General features: G+C 40.4%; 1 protein-coding gene across 1 annotated transcript; it reads right to left on the bottom strand.

The window, feature by feature from the left end:
* Positions 1 to 108: 108 nt before the first annotated feature.
* Positions 109 to 17,301, bottom strand: FH (fumarate hydratase). The gene is made up of 10 exons (XM_075705313.1): positions 17,185 to 17,301; positions 11,400 to 11,534; positions 10,510 to 10,620; positions 7,933 to 8,109; positions 6,809 to 6,991; positions 5,667 to 5,832; positions 3,671 to 3,874; positions 2,391 to 2,518; positions 851 to 1,004; positions 109 to 295 (listed from the first exon to the last, which is right to left on the bottom strand). The coding sequence occupies exons 1-10, from the start codon at positions 17,299 to 17,301 to the stop codon at positions 153 to 155; spliced, it is 1,518 nt and encodes a 505-aa protein (XP_075561428.1). The 3' UTR covers positions 109 to 152.
* Between the last annotated feature and the right edge of the window lie 461 nt (positions 17,302 to 17,762).

The raw sequence follows: 17,762 nt of genomic DNA on the forward strand, positions 1-17,762 counted from the left end.
GCTTGCCCGCCAGGGGGCGCCACCGCAACCTATTTAAAGGGCCGGCAGCGCTGAGGGAGCCGGGAGCCAGCCGTCAGACAAAAGCGTACCGTATTTGTTTTGGTTTATTTATTTTTTTATGTTAAGAACACTTTTTTTGTGTGTTAAAGAAGTTACTGAGGACCTAACATATCTTTAGGCTTCACCCACTGGTCAAACTGGTCCGAGGTGAGGAACCCCAGCTTTAGAGCAGCTTCCTTCAGCGTTGTCCCTTCTTTGTGCGCCGTTTTGGCAATCTTAGCTGCTTTATCGTATCCTGGAAAAAAAAAACCAAAACCAACAAGTTAGCCCCTTGCAGTCTCAGAAGATGTGCCAGAGATGAGAAAAAAGGAGGCCACCTGGCCTTTGGCGAGTTGATCTGCCAGATCCTGCTACTACTGCTGCACTCAGTTTGCAGTAAACCCGCACCAAACACTTACACCAACGCCTTACTTAAACTGAAAGTAAATTTTGCTCTTCTGGTCTTAATGCATTTAGATCAAAGTTTTATATGACCTTTAAAAAAAAAGATCTCGTAATCTTTCACTTTTCATTATTAGCGGTCAAATCAGGACAACAGGTACACAAATTCTCCCAATCTCCTCCTCCTTGACTCTCACCAGAATTATTTTTATAATGCGCTGCTGTGGCCACTGCAAGGAGGACACATCTTTTTCACCAGTATTAGTAGTTGGTGACATTAAATCAACTTTTGACCTGAGCCATGACTTGGTCTCCTAAACCTTGTGACAATGCAAATAACGTGCAAAATAATGTTACTGCAAAATACCTCAGAAAAACATTTTGAGAAGTTTCTGAGCCTTAAACCTACCTATATGTGGATTAAGCGCTGTTACCAACATCAGAGATTCACTCATTAGTTTGTTGATCCTGTCTGTATTCGCTTGGATTCCAACTACACAGTTGTCCGTGAAAGAAACACAAACATCTCCAAGAAGCCTTGCAGAGTTTAAAACATTTTTAATCTAACAAAAAAGAAAGAAACACCAACTATTACATTCAGACATTAATAGCTGCACAGCCTGGCACATTCCTTCATAACCAGTGCCTCCCCCACCACATCCACTTCTTTCACGGGCTGTTTGTAGAAAAGGAGTACAGTAAATAATACACCCTCCTCCTTTTGCAGGGTAAGCTCAGCCACTCCTATTCAAAGGAATTTGTGAGAAGCATTCAGTAGCAGAACTCTTGCATTAAGACGACCACAGTATGTATAATCATTTTGTTATAACAGTTCACAAATAACCAAGTAAAAATACATGAAGGCACTTAATTCATTTTCCCCCTCAGGTACCAATCAAGAGAAGACATATAAAAATATGAAGTACAATAATATCTGGCATTAATCCTCTACGTGGACAATTCGTAACATGACATTCTTTTTTTCTTTGGGAGGGAGGTGTCTGTTTCTATCAAAATTTATCTTCTGCTAGGTACATCTCTTGACTGTTCAATAGGGTTGGGTGTTTTTTTGTTTAAAAAACAGGTGCTGTATGCTTAGAAGTTTGTTCAGATGGAGAGGAAAAAAACAGTACCCTAAACAGACACAGTAAGGAAGAGACAAGTACTGATTTTATTATATGATTTCGACTTGTTTTCAGTCATTTTTTACTAGCATAATAAAAAAGCACTATCAGTCAGTACTGGCTGTGTAGAAAAATAATATATGACATGCTGCTTCCTTTGTGCCTCTTATTTCCAAGACGATGATGAAATGTCAAAAACTTTATTTCTGTTCAATATTAGGATTTTTTCCACAAGTCACCTTCATTCTTTTTAAACTGTCATCCCTACACTAACAGCTACACTATTCATTCAACATCTTACACACAGTATGTATCTTGGTGTATCCTGCTCACAATGTAGAAAGGCAGACATTATTTTAAATACTGAAGTCTAAGACTAATCACTTACAATTTTACACGACTCACTTACCAAAAGCATGTAATCCTTTAGTATTCAGCAGTAACAGAAATTAGTAACTAACAGATAGTTGCTAAAGAAAAAGAATCCTCATTTTTAGCTAAAATACCTCATTCTTTTCAGCTTGGGACAATATTTTGTCTCTGTGTTCCTCTCTCCCTGCTTCCTTAGACTGATATCAGACCTATCAGCATACATTTTTACGATAAAAGCTTATCTGCTAAGATAGTTTCATGTAAAAAACATTGCCAGTTCCCTGTCAAAGTAACAAGGACTATACAAAAGAGTAAAATTTGTTCTCACATTTTTCTCAGCTTCTCTGGGTGCTTGTATTGACCAATTATTTGCCTAGGTTTTTTTCCCAAGTTATCTGATTGTACAAACAATGATTTTAAAAGTCCTAGATATTTAAAACTTTATGAACTTACCATCATTGGCTTAAAAACATTCAGTTCAAAGTGTCCATTGCTACCTCCAACAGTAACAGCAACATGGTTTCCCATAACTTGGGCTGCCACCATGGTTACAGCTTCACACTGGGTAGGGTTCACTTTTCCTGGTTGTGGAATGGAGAGAAAAAGGTTACCAAAGAAGGAAAAAAAAACCCAAAATATCAGTACTTCCTTAATTTACCAAATCACATTCAACAGAAGATGTTTTGTAGAAGGTAACATGTCTTACTCATCTGTATCTGTGCACCACAGAAGAGAAATAATTCTAGCAATGATATTAAATTCACTGTACTATTCCAGTAATTCAGCTACGATTTTTAAAGCAGCTATGGCTGCTTTAGCAATCTACCAAGACTTTGAGAGCTGGGTAAAATGTGCATGAGCTAAGCAGGTGTTGATTAGTACAGTTCTTAATAGTCAAGAGATTATAACTTGTCTTTATTCGTGTAAGTAGGCATTTCTGGTAAATCATTACCAAATCTCAGTCAACTTCATTTGGTAGAATTACTTTGCAATAAAATTAATACACTCTGTTTACTTTATCAGGAGAAAAAAAGCAACCAAACAAATTTGAGTGGCCTCCTAACAAGAAAGTTTCACGGTTGCTTTCATTTCTAGAAATAATCCTAATAAGAACATTCATTATCTGGTTTTTTTGAAAGCCAGATATGCTCACCACCTGTTTCTTTTATAATTTATCATACAGGAAGAATATGCTTAGAATAGTTTTGGATGTACAATATTCACATACACATACTTTTTTTAGGAGAGAGGCAAGGAATGATTACTAATATTATTCCTTCCTTTCTTATCCTCCCATTCACTGGGATCATTGCAGAAGAGAACATCTGAGTACGTAACGCTATCATGCTAGGAAGCAAAGACAGAAGTCAATTTACATCATGATATTGCTACAATTCATAGATTAGATCATTTAAAGCTCGTTTCAGAAAAGTCTTACACAAAAATTGTAGAGACCTTACATTTCTAAAAGAAGATTTTGAGAAGTATGCTTGTATTAGTAAAGTCATATGATACATTTACAGATACTGCTCTCCACCACATACTTCCCAACAAACAGCTGTGCCAGCAAGTATTCTTATGAACACAAATTTTGGTAAAATATGGCAGAAGATAAAAACTGACAGAAGTGTTGAATCATGGACTTGTTGACATTTGTTTGCTAAATATCAGTTAAGAGTTAGTGGTCCAAACCAAAAGAAAGAGGCAATTTTCTCTGTATGTTTTCTCTGTACCTGGCATGATGCTACTTCCTGGTTCATTTTCAGGGAGGATGAGTTCTCCTAGTCCAGAGCGTGGTCCAGAACCCAGGAAACGAATATCATTAGCTATTTTCATCAGACTACATGCCACTGTGTTCATAGCTCCACTAAGTTCAACTAGAGCATCATGAGCTGCAAGAGCTTCAAACTTATTTGGAGCAGTGACAAAAGGCAAACCTACAGGGAGGGCAGGAAACATTAAACCAGTGAGGCACTTCCTTGCAGATATAAACCAGATAATCAAACACATAATTAGCTTAATGAATTAAAAAGAAAATATTAATAACACTGTAAGATCATCTCTCTTCTCTAGACCTTTCCTCACAAACCTATTTCTTAAACAGACTAAATTCGATACAAAAGGCACAATACAAGTCACTAAAATACAGAAGAATATGATATTTGCCCATCTACCCATAACAAAGGTACAAATTTCAAGCTTTCACACTGTGTTGCATACGAAGCATTGCTTTGCACCACAGTACTTTGTGAATGTCAAGAATCTCCTACAAGTTAGCCCAAACTTATGTATGTATTCCATTAAATGAAGTTAGATTCTTTAGATTGTCAGTTGCCAGGATGCTTTCTCCCATTTATGAAAACAGAGGTTTTTGCAGCACAGTACAGACATTAGGATAAATAAAAAGTAATCACAATGGAATCAGCTACTTAAAGAAAAAAAGATGCATCCAAGTATCAGCACTGAAAGGGAAAAACAAACCATTTTATTAATTAAAAATAAAAAATAAATTAATAAATAAATTAATAAATTAAATGCCTGAGATTTAAGGCTAGGTTCCATAATGAAAAGCATTTCTTCAGGGCTTTGCCCTGGAAGAAAAGTCTCAGCAGAATTTTATTAGCAGTAATGGATATCACTAAGGACTGACGGTGGGCTGGCCTTCTGCCCCACAAAACTACTGGTCTGAGCTTACATGACCAGTTCAAACAAGAGCAGCATAACCCCCGTAATTTCTAGTGTTTTGCAGTTCCTGCCAAACACCAAATCCCACCCAATTTGCATGGGAATCTGAATTGCATAGCTGCCTTCTCAGTTGCAGAGATCATTCCAAACTTTCCCTTTTGCCCTTGCCAATAAACTTCCCCTATAAGAACATGTGGAACTTCAGCAGTCTGCCCTACTTGTTTTAAACTCATACAGCCTGCCCATACAGTACACCTAACGAGCGTTAAGATGGGAGAGCTTCCTAACACCACCGATGGCTTCTTCAAGTACCAAAACAAGCCCTGTACTGCTTCTCAGCAGCTGTTGCTTATGACAAGTTACTTCTTCCCTTTCAAGGTACAAGAAAGTCTTCACCCTCTACAAGACAGTGAATAATAGATCCATTGAAACAAAAATACTGTTGATAAGCAGTTTCAGATTTTACGGCAAATTTAAATGACAGACATACACATTCATGTTGGGGGCATTTTCAAAACTGTGACACACAAGATCTGGTTTTCAGATCACACAAGATCTGGTTTACAGATCAAAAAACTCAGTGGCTTTGTAAATTAAGTTTTAAGATCTATAAAGACAGCATCACAAAAACCAGACAGCTAACTTCTACTCTTTCACATGAAAAAACGTAGTGGTTTTGGGAGGGTTTTCTCCCCTTCTCTTGTACCAAGTCACTGTAGATTAGGAGAGCCAGAGAAGCAAAAATCAAGACAGACACATTATAACTGGGCTAATAATAGAAGCCTGAAACTGTATCCATCTCCAATAATTCTTGCTCAGAAAAACAGTAATTTCAGTCACTTTCAATGCACTGAGTATAATTATACATTGCATGAAAAATCCTAAGTATAAGGCATATAACATAAGGCATTAACAGAAAGTTTAATTTAAAATATAAATACAATTTGAGCTTATGAGAAGTATGGATACTAAAAGATTTAGTTTGAATTTGACTGTATGTTACATACACTGCTTTACTGATAACTCCGAAATATCATTCCTCACCTGTCAGTTCAGCCACTTTCGCAGCAACTTTCTCGGCAAAGCCAATTCTTGTGTTTAATCCTGTACCAACTGCAGTCCCGCCAGCTGCCAGCTGATACACTCTTGGCATGGTTGACTCAATCCTAGCCACACCGTATTTAATTTGTTGCACATAGCCACTAAATTCCTTTGAAAGAATGGAGGACAAAATAAAGGAACAAAGACAACGACCAAGAATAAGCATCTAAAATTTTTAACATGATTGGACTAATTTCTTTAAAAACCTGAAGGCACTGAACTTTACCCAAATGCTAAATCTTGGCATGTCTTCATTAAGAGGGACAGTTTGCATTATTAGAAGACTGCTCTCACACTACAATTACACATAAAAACAACCTACATACATAAAAATGTATACACAATACATCTTTCTCTTGCCTTTTATCTCAGCTGTGTACTTAGCAGGATCTGAATCCAATGTAAATCAGCTCTCAGATTAAACTAATGTTCTCAAGGTACAATTAGAGAAACAGATCATAGAATCATAGGCTTTGTTCACTTAATTTTAGTGAGTAGAAACCCCACCTGTGTGTTCTTGGAAAAAATCCACAAATTTTACATGGATTTCAGTTTAAGTTAATTCAGTACCAAATTAATGTAATATAAGCCATTTGTGACAATATGATAACAAAGGTTTACTATCAGATGTATATATATGATCATAAATAAAATGTTTTCATTCAGAATACTTAGTATTTTTGTGTGCTGGCAAAACCTCATTTATATAAGCTTACAGGTTACAGACTACCTACCTTCTTCCTTCCAATGTCAGTGGAACAGAAATATCATGCTGTGTTATTTGGTAATAGAACATCTTTTAAAAATCATTTATATCTTACTACTGTTAGAAGTAAAACACACATGGAAAAAAATAAAGAAAATTTATGATGCAGTTATTAAGAGTACCGCATCCAGCAAACTCCAATAAAGATGAAAATACTCTGACTGAGATTCAGCCTATACAGAAACCTATGAGGCTCCTATAATTTGTCTTAAACTATCAACTTAATATAGGCATCCTCAAGTTTGCCGCCATTTCCTCCAATATATTTACAAGTATTTTCCAAACAAATGCATAATTATTTGTTGGTTTTTTTTTTTACCTGTCCAAGCGTAAGTGGAACAGCGTCTTGTGTATGAGTGCGCCCTATTTTTATGATTTGGGAAAACTCTTTGGATTTCGCTTCAAGTGCATTCTGTAGCTTCTTCAGTCCAGGTAACAACACCTCATTAACCTCCTGGGCAGCAGCAATATGCATTGCCGTTGGGAAAGTGTCATTTGAACTCTGTGAAGGAAGTTCAAGAAATTTATTTACAGGCTTTTCTCACCATTGTTGCTATACGATGACATGTATGGCTTTATTCTCTTTATTTTACAAACAAGAAGAAACTAAACTAAGAGTAAGCAAATTAGGAATGTTCCACAAGTCAATCTGCAGGAATGATCAAATCTTCCAAATTTCAGTCCGGTACCTTACTGATAATATCAACTTTTTATAACTATACCCACAGAAAGTTAACTTGAATAGATTGTTCACATCAACATTGGGACAAAAAAAACAAAAAGAATTGCTATAGTAGTTATGAGAGACAGGTAACAAATGGATGGATGATTTTAAAGGAATTGTAGGTGTCTTTAAAACACTTATGTGTTGCTTTGGTAAGTTTAAATCCATAGTTCCCAGGATATTGAGTAAACACAGATGATCAGGACAGGATACAACCAAGTCAGTGGCTTAAACTTCAGTTAATCTGAAGGAAATATTAAGAATGAAGTATAATGAAAATGTCTACCATGATCCTTGGGGAAAAATTACCAATTACAGGACTTTAGGCATTTTATTATTCTTTCTACATGCTTTATGTAATGCATTATGGAGATAATAGTTATAAGTATCCAACTTTTAGAAACTGGATCTATATTTAACTTCTTTAAGACTGTCTCAGTAGCAGTGGTTGTCACCAGGCCACCTCTGCCCACTGCATCACATATCAATTCATCTGTTATGAATGAGTTCAAAGTTTTTAATCTAAAAAGCTTGTACCGTCACTGACCAACATTTTAAAGTTAATTTAAACTGAAAAACCTGGAAAATTGTTGCCAAAGCTGTACACAAAACTCCTTTTTTTTTTTTAAATAGTGGCTATAAGAGAATTTAAAATTCACAATTAAAAAACAAAAAAAAGACTTTTGACATTAAAAGAACTATAAGACAAGTATAACAACCTGGCTTTTGTTAACATGATCATTTGGATGTACTGGGGTTTTGCTCCCCAGTTTGCCCCCCATTATCTCAATGGCTCTATTGCTGATGACTTCATTGACATTCATATTGGTTTGAGTTCCAGACCCAGTCTGCCACACCACCAATGGAAAGTGATCATTTAATTTTCCTTCAGCTACCTATAATGGAAAAAGAGAGAGAAAAGTTGTTCTACTGGAACAACAACAAAAAAAATTAAAAAGTATAAACCTGAGAATTTTATAGCCATAATTCAAATAATGTTCTCTATTATATTTGTAAATCTATATAGAATAATTGTGAATTTATACAAGAATAATTGAGTTTGATGTAATGCCAGATATTAAAAGGGCAAAAAACTTTTGCTATGCTTTTTGAAGATGCTGAGTTCTGAAACACAGAAAAATATATAATATGATTTCATGTTCTACAATCATAGAAAGAAAAGATTTTTAAAAGGTCTTTTAGGTTATATCTTCTGTTTCCCAAACAATGCAGATGATTTTTTAAGTCCAAAAACATCCACCCATTCCCAAATTTTAAAGCAATTTGGATTCTCTTCTAACTTCCTGGGTAGGACCAGAGGTAGTACATGCTGGTTCTTCCTTCCAGTTATTTGCTCAGCTTAGTAAGATCTCCCATATATATATATATATATATATATACACACACAACAATTTGAATTAGAGACATTCAGAAGTCCACTCTTTATGGCAAAGAGTCCCCCAGAAGAGGTGTTTTTGCCAAAGGCCATCTGTCATGCACATGCACTACATGATATTGGTATGATCGGGCTCTGAAATTTCTCTAGAAATAAATTTCATACAGGGAAGTTCCAGACCTCTTATACCTGTAGACATTAGATTTTGCATCAACACAATGAGATGACAGATGGTTGCTGGTATCAAACACCTTCCTCCTGTAAGGCATGCTTTCCCTAATACTGCCCTGGATCCACATGGCTTTAAATTGAGAGGTGCCTAAAAAGGACTACGTGACTGTCTTTACTGTATCTCAACTGTAACTGAATATGTTACACATATAAATAAGTAAGGGAATCACATGGACTTAAAAAGATTCATACATATTGACTTTCTGATTACCCATGGGAACAAGGTCCTGATCAGCCAAAAATGACTATACCAACTTACATCTTCTGTAGGTAGGCTATGACAACTACTATCTCAAATCCAAGGAGAACAGGTACAAATACGGTCCTGTTTGATCTACATTTTTGGAGCCTGTTGAACCTTACATGTTTAAATTCAGAGATTTTTCTAAATGTGTGTTTGTGATAGTATCAAAATCTGTGCTCAGAAGTATCACCCCCATGCATATTAGCCTCAGAAAACTTCACAATGCAACGCAATGGATCTGTTGTCACAACTCTGAGGCTAGATAACTATCTCCAGATTATCAGGAAACATCAGTCCCTTCTGGAATCATGCTTTTCAGGAAAGGATGTTATATATTTCCCATCTTATACAGGGGCAAAGCTCCCACCTCCAAGAGTAACTTGATTCCTTGCTTGATTCTCTTTCTTTTTCAGTTATATTAGAAAATTATTTTGGAGGTAATGGAAAAGGTATCACTGCAGGGGTGTTTTTAAAACAAAACCAAAAAGCCCCAAACAACTTTCAGAACCCATTAATCTAAACTAAGTAGCCTTTAGCCACCAAAATTTCTGATCCACCTTTAACTAGGAGAACCCTAGAAACCACAAGAAGAGACTGGACATACTCTGGAGTTCTCCAAAGCTCTTGGGTCTTGGGACTTATGGTGCTACAGCTGGCAGATAAGTCTTCTGCAAATACTGAAATATTTTGAAGCTAGTCAGAACAAGAAAGCTCTGTAAAACAATGCTTCTAGATAAATATATCTGTTGATTTACACAAAGCAACACACCTAGTATTACCATACCTCAAATAATGGTCATTCACAACTCTGTGCACTTGGGTGGCATTTATCCTGAGAAAGAGGAGATGCCTCTGTGTGTCACATCATGTCCTCTTTAGCTATAAAAGTGATACTCAAAAGCACGGATTTACCACTAAGCTCAAGTCTGAAGAGGAAATAAACTAGTAACAGAAAAACTATTCAGATTGCAGATGGTCTTCACATTACCAAGATGCAATTGCTCAACAGAATGGAGACTTCCAAAACGAGAAAGCTTTGCTTGGCAGGTCAGACTCCATGTTAGATGAATGAACAGAGATTCCATTCCCCTCCTAGGTTTTTTATACTGTTCATCTGGTAAGAGTCAGCACTATGCAAGTAATGAGTAGTCTTAATAGAGGGGAAGAATTACATTGTTTTTATAACTTAAGTATCAAAATGTATTCGAACATTCTATCACTTCTATAAATGTAAGAAGTAGCATAGTAAAACTTTATATTAAGTAAATAATTTCTCAATCTGAAAAACAGAAATTACTAACAATAAATGCCTTCCTCTAGCAATCTGAGAAATGCAAGAGGTCTTTCCCCAGCCTCCAAACTTCCTGTGAAAAGCTTAACAAAAATATAGTGACAGTTCTAGTATTTTGAACAGTTTGTTCCTACCTCAGTTGCTGCCTTTACGATAGCATTAGCAATCTTTGGGTCGAGACCATAATCTTGATTTACTTCAGCAGCTGCTCTCTTCAAGATGCCAAAAGCCCTTATAACTTGAACCTGAGACACAAGAGTAAGTTTAAATATGTAATTTTTTTCCCCCCAAAGGATATTTTAGGAACCTATAGTGCAGGTCTAGTTCTAAACCAAACTCCTTCTGAACTTAAATCCAGCAGTCGTCCATCAACCAAACCAAAGAGCAATCAGGTCGCATGACCTGTGCTCCCATTAGCAGAAACATTTATCCAGGCAGTCCAGAAAGCGGTACACAGCTCACCCTTTGTTTGTAAGTCCAGGTATGCTTTGTGTATCGAAAAAGGTTACATGCATTAAAATGAACAGAAAAGAACAACTGGTTCTATTTCTAAAATAGCCTTTTTGAGGGCAAACTGACATATGTTTCAGTACCTGCAAAACCAGTGCGTGACAAAGTGCGTGCACACTAATGCTCTATGCACAACTACACGTGAAAAAGTAACTTCATATCAATTCATACTACACTGAACATGTTCAATAACAAACTGCATAATGCTACAGCAAACAAATTATTCCATTCAGTCTTTCATCTTCAGAAAAATGAAAGTCAGATTTCTGTCCATCCTGGTTATTAAAAAATTAAGCAACACAATAAAATAATTATTCAAAAGCAATACTGAATTTATTTAAATATAACAAAAAATATTTCCACTACAGAACAGTATCTTGCCATGGAATTTCTAACTTTAAAATTCAGAGTTGCTCATATTCCCAGCAAAAGTCTAAGAATGTAAGAGAGTGTTCACTCTCACATCCAAAACATACTTAAAGAGAAGAAACGAATACAGCTGGAAATTACTTACTGGCATTCTTTCTGAGACACCTCCGATCTTGAAGTTCATCGTAGATCTTACAGTCTGGGCACCATAGTATTTGTCACTTGGGACCTTCAGTTCACCAAAGGTATCATATTCTATCCTAAAAGGCTCTTGAGTGGACTGTGGAAAAGGAAAAAAAAGGTACTTCAAATACTGGTAAGCAGCACAACCTTTCTGAAACCAGATACAGTTAATAAAAAATGTGCAAGAAGTGAGAAAAAAAACAAAACAAAGACACGCAGCTAGTCATGGGTATTTTTCTACCTGCAAAGTTAAGACATTTTTCTAGTTTGAGCACCTGTCTCACTAAAAGTCACAACTACTAACATTATGTAGCCTAGGAGACCCACTGGTGACAGGCAGCACTGCAAGACTTAAGACCTCATCTGCCCACTGTACAAAATACGTCATCCTGACAAAAGACTCTGTTTCTTCTTTTTGAAGAATTAGTAACTTATTTACAGAATTGTTGTTTTGTTAGAACTAAACTGAAGAACTAGCACAGTAAAAATTCAGGTGGCATCAGCCCAGGCAACATACATGTAACACAATCCCTATTTGAAATCCACACTGCACATGGGACAGAAGAATAATACTGGAAGGGAGCAACTGACCAATTCAGTACCGAGTTACTGACAATTAATTATCTTCTTAAGCCTAATAAACCAGGAAGACAGTTGCCCTAGCTATGCAACACAAAGAAACTGCATGTAGGTATATTTTGTGCAATATTTATGTAAGGCAATATTTCTGTATCACATGTACACCTAGCATGCATTATTACCTAACACAGCCAGAGGTAAATTAATTCTAGCTGACATACACCAACTAAAAAGTAAATGTTTACTCTTTGTGAAACAACCCATTCATTTGTGATGATGTGATCATCACATTCACATGCAGCTCTACAAAGATTATGGGACTGCGCAAGAAGCAGGAGTAGTTTACTCTTCCTCTCCCCACACCTTGGTCAGCAAATTCCCAATTTCTTTAGAAAGGTGTTCATCCTTCCCCAGAAGAGGAGATTACCTTCTTGCAGAGTTTTCAGGAAGGGGAATAAGTCTTTTTTAATTCTTAATCATGGACGGAATAAAACAATCTCAGCTCAGTAGGTAGGGCATATACATATACAATGCCAGGCTCTGACCTAACCATGACCCTCAGGGGTGAGTCCTTGGGATAGCTCTATCATAGAATCATAGCATAGTTTGGGTTGGAAGGGACCTTTAAAGGTCATCTAGTCCAACCCCCCCTTGCAATAAGCATCAAGTCAGTGCATCAATCAGAGCATCAAGTCAGTGTTGCAGCACAGTGAAAGAAGAAAATCAAATGTTAGGAACTTGTCCTGGTTTTGGCTGGGATAGAGTTAATTTTCTTCCTAGTAGCAGGCACAGTGCTGTGTTTTGGATTTAGTAGGAGAAGAATGTTGATAACACACTGATGGTTTAGTTGTTGCTAAGTACTGCTTATGCTAGTCAAGGACTTTTCAGCTTCCCATGCTCTGCCAGGTGCACAAGAAACTGGGAGGGGGCACAGCCAGAATAGTTGATGCAAACTGACCAAAGGGCTATTCCATACCATATGATGTCATGCTCAGTATATAAAGTGGGGGGGGGGGGGGGGGGGGGGGGGGGGGTTGGCCGGGGAGCGTGATCGCTGCTCGGGAACTGTCCGGGTATTGGTCGGCGGGTGGTGAGCAATTGCATTGTGCATCACTTGCTTTGTATATTATTACTACTATTATTATTATACTGTTAATATTACTACTACTATTTTACTTTTATTTTATTTCAATTATTAAACTGTTCTTATTTCAATCCAGGAGTTTTCTCACTCTCACTCTTCCGATTCTCTCCCTCATCTCACCAGGGCAGGGGGAGTGAGCGAGCGGCTGCATGGTGCTTAGCTGCTGGCTGGGGTTAAACCACAACAGATCTGTTAAGAAAAGCAGAGGATACAAGAAGAAACATCGCTGTGCCATGATGGTTCAACTACACTTTCAAGTCTTTGTGTAGATTTGGTTCTTTCATCCCAAAAAGCTTATTATTGGAAACAGTTCAAAGAAAGGCAGTAAGGCTGATAAAAGGTAAGGAATAGCTTTCTTAAGACGACTGATTTTTTCATTCAGAAAAGAGACAACTTGGGGTTTGAAGGAAAACTGAGGTTAATAAAAGCATCAGTAGAATGGCAATAGGTGTTAGCTGCTCACCGTCTCTTCCAATACAAAAAACAGGAGCCATAACATTAGGGTAGTAGGAGTCAGGTTCAAAGCCAGCAAAAGGAAGCAGCTCTTCACACAAGTAGCAGACTGAGGGAACTCCTTGCCAGCTAATGCTACGGACGCAAGAAGCCCACATGAGTTCAGGGAAAGAGAGATAAGAGCTCAGAATAAAGATCTAAACTGGGTTATTATGCAGACAAACCACAGACTCGGGAAATCCCCTGATGTGAAAATGAGGAGTCTGGGTCAGAGTAAGAGGAAAGCATCGTATATGTTTGTACAGGTCTTTCTCTTCCCTAGGTGTCCACTTCTGAAGTCAGACTGTTCCTCTCTTTTCTTGGTCTGTTTCACTTGCTCCTTGCTTGGTGGCTCTCAGTCTTCTTGGACAGGAGCACAGCTGGGTATTGGGCAGAACACCCATGGGTGTTACTGTACATGTGCACATACTAGCATTCCAACAGTAGAGATCACTGATGCATGGTCTCTGAAATCCCTGCTTTTGCCATCTGGACACCTTGTGTAAGCAGACAATGTCAAGCTTTTCCTAGAGCTGATAAGCAGAACAAGCCCAGCTCCTGATATTGTCAGCTGTTCAATCACCAAAAGTATCCACACTCAAACAATATAAAAAAGTTAAACTACCTGTAACCTTTTAGACAAAAAAGCTAGCAGTTGCACAATTGATTCCTCAAACTTACATAATTCCAATGTCAGCAATGGTGAAACAAAGATAAATAGGATCAGTACCTCCTCATGCAAGTACCTTTTAACAAATAAATCCCGTTATTAAAAAAAATTACTTCCCTAGCCAATTCCATGCTACACACATTCACAAACTCCAGTGAGGGTAAACTGCTTTAAGCTGAATGTCATTTGCTGATTAACAAAGTAACATCAGGAAAAAAGCAAAGTGACTTTTTTCATAAAGTAACTAAACTAACTTCACCACTACCTTCAGACAATGTAGCAGCCTGCAGAATGCACTGTCTGAATTTTAATGTAAAAAACATGCTTCTCCCACTCCCTAGATGGAATTCACCCTCTTGACCGGCTTTATGTCCCAGTTCCCGTATCTAAAGCAGTTTCCGCAGTCACTCCCAGCCCTAGGGAACCTGCTGTAAAATGGTGCAGCAGTAGCTCACTTCTCTGAACCCTCTACTCCCACCAGTGGGCCACAGGAGAAGCCAAAAGGAGACCCAGCAACTATGCCACAAGCCAAGGCAAACTCCTGTTCTCACTTAGTTTCTGTCATAGCTGCAGCAAGTCTCAGCTCAGAACTACTATTCCTCACCTTTACAAAACAAATACATATATACCTATATATATATTTTTTTTTTTTAAGAGGCCTGACAAGGTGTTCTTTGCCTTCCAAAATCCCAAGAACCCACAGTCCAAAGCTTACACAGTTAGGCAAACATAACTGTACCTTTGCCTTCTTGCAGGGAACTAATCAGCTAGAAATGATTGCACCATAACACACTAGAGAGATTGAAAAGGCAGAACTGCTGCAAGAATGTTTCCTGGGGAAAATTACATTCTGATTTAAGGATGCAGCAACTTTTGGATATAAGTATTTCAGTTCAAACAATCATCATCTTTAGCATGTCAAAACCAATCTTTAAAGGCCAGCAGAAAATGGAATTTGTGCTCATCTCCTTTAGCAGATGAATGTTTCCATTTTTAAGTGTCGTTTCTCCTTTATAATATCAAGTGACTCACAAATTCTGAAGTTTACTCTTTAGAAACCAAACCCAATTATTTTACAACATTCAACCGAAGAAGGAAAGAACATTATGACTACAATTCCATTTAAAACATCTTGTGCAATTTAGATCTAAGTTAAGGCAATGCAACAGTCATACCGTAGGACAACATGCACATTCAGTTGTGTCTACACAAGGTGTTCCAAAACAAACTCTTACTGCTGAAAAATCCCTGCAAACATCAAAAAGTGTGGGGGGGTGGGGTGTTAATTTAAATACTCGTTCGCACATTTATTTTGTACATTTTCCTTTTGGAAATAAAAACATACAAAGTCTTCCTGTAAGAACCCAAGGGCTGCTTGAGTTCCAAATTCACTGAGGGACATTTTGCTGTAACTACTGCTGTTATTTAAGCCCAAGCAATTCATAACGCCTATTTACAGGACAGATCATATTTCTGACAGGCGAAGATCAAAGCACGTGTGTTTCTTGTGAGACTGCAGCCTTTCTTAAATACTGGGTGTTCAGCAAGTAACTGAAGACCATGATCTATAATGTTTTTCTTGGATGATGCCACAAGAGACAGACAAAAAGGGGAACTATCTGACAGGTGTATGAGTTACATAACCTGTGTCAGAGCAGACTTTCTTGCACAGGTATGTTTCATTCACCATGCAGTTTATTCATTCATTTGGAAGCTTGGGGTTTTTATGCTATTTTTTATACCTTAATCAATACCACAGATTGGGAACTAATGTTCTAGTCAATTTTATTAAGAGCATCAAATCCTGAACACCCCGCTTTCTGCTGGGGATTCTTCCAATGGTCTCGCATTACCTCCTTGTTTTTAGGAGTGAACTTACAGAGATGCACCTGAGGCTAAGGTTTCCATGCCGCTTCCTAGTTGTTAGCACTGAGATTCGGAGTTCCTTAATTTTAATTTTAATTTTTTTTTTCTTTAATTTTTAATTTCTACATTGAGCCACGTACAATAAAAAAGTCCCACTCACGTTTCAGCCTGACAGTCAACTGACTGTACCTGAACAACTTGAGGATGCCTGCTAGAGATCACGGGCAGTTCTCAGCTGAACGCTCCCTAGTTTTCAGGCAGGCCCAAAGATTTTCCAGATACCTCCATTTCTGCGAGGATACAGCTTTTTCTTACTTGTGCCTCAACAGCTCTAAGAAAGGGCCTGAAATGTCTGCGGAAGCAGCAGCTGCCGCACGGCCCAGCTCTGTCACGGCCGGTCCTGCAGTACAGCCCTTCCCGGCTGCCCGGCCCGATGCCTCCCGGCCCGCTCCCTCCCCTCCCCGGCCGCGCTCACGACGCCCCCCTCGCCCCCCGGGCAGCGCGGCCGGCCAGCCGCGCGCTGCAGGGGCCACCAGCCCGCCGCTGGGAGCCAGCCCCGCCTCAGGCCCGCACCTCCGCCTGCGCCAGCGCCGCCGAGCCGGGGGCCGAGCCGGGCCGGGCCCCGGCGCTGCCCGCCCACTCCGCCGCAGGCCGCAACGGCGCCGGGCGGGGACAAGCTACCGCAGCCTCCCCGGCGGGGAGAAGAGGGAAACGGCCGCGCCAGCTTGACCGGGGGTGGCGGCAACGTCTTCCCGGTGCCGCTGCCGGCCGGCTCCCGCCGGCGGAGCGCACCGGGCTGAAGCCCCCGGGCCCGGCCCGGCCCGGCCGGCGCCCGCCGTCCCCTCCCCCTCAGGCAGCGCGCGCCCGCTCCCCCTCCCCTCCGCGGCCGGTGAGGGGCGGGGGGGCCGGCGGAGGGTCGCGAGCGCCGGCGGGCGCAGGGGGCGGAGCCAGGGCGGCAGCGGCCGTTAGAGGTCACCGCTCCCCCGGGGTGCTCACCATGGTGGCGCGCGGCGGCGGGCCCCAGCGGGCGGCGGCGGCGGCGCGCGGCGGCTGGCGCGCGAGGAGGCCGACGCAGCGGCCCAGGCGGCGGCAGGCGCGGAGTGAGCGGTGCATGGCGGCGGCGGCGGGGAGCGCCCCCGGGGGCGGCCGCGGGGAGGGGAGAGAGAGGCAGAGCCGGCCCGCCCCGGACGAGCGTCAAGGTGGTAGAGGGCGACCGGCCCCGCCGGGGCTCCGCCGCGCCAATCGGCTGCCGCGGGCGGGGCGGGAGGCGGGCTCAGGCCGAGGGGCGGCCAGCCGCGGGAGAACCGCCTCGGCGGCGGAGCGGGGCGGGGCGGGCCGGGGGCGGCCCCTCGCCCCCTTCCCGCCCCCCCAGGGCAGGCTCCGGCCGGCCCGAGGGAAGCCCGCCCGCCCTGAGCGAAGAGCAAGCCACCGAACAGCTGTTCCCGGACGACGGAAGGAAGGTACTCGCTTCTTCTGCTTTATTGTAATGCTTTTAAAGATGTATGAAACACTTTTCTCCTCCCCCCTTAACAACAGTCAGGGCTCCTTCGGTAACAAAAGCCAGGTCAAGATAG

This window comes from Pelecanus crispus, chromosome 2 (genome assembly GCF_030463565.1).
Source record: "Pelecanus crispus isolate bPelCri1 chromosome 2, bPelCri1.pri, whole genome shotgun sequence".
NCBI lineage: Eukaryota > Metazoa > Chordata > Aves > Pelecaniformes > Pelecanidae > Pelecanus > Pelecanus crispus.

Excerpts from the sequence above, each read along its gene's own strand:
- FH (XM_075705313.1), bottom strand. The coding sequence starts at position 17,301 with ATGCACCGCTCACTCCGCGCCTGCCGCCGCCTGGGCCGCTGCGTCGGC. Across the intron at positions 11,535-17,184 it reads CGCCGCCGCGCGCCACCATG|TCCACTCAAGAGCCTTTTAG; the intron begins GTGAGCACCCCG and ends CCTTTTCCACAG. Across the intron at positions 5,833-6,808 it reads TTCCACTTACGCTTGGACAG|GAATTTAGTGGCTATGTGCA; the intron begins GTAAAAAAAAAA and ends ATTCTTTCAAAG.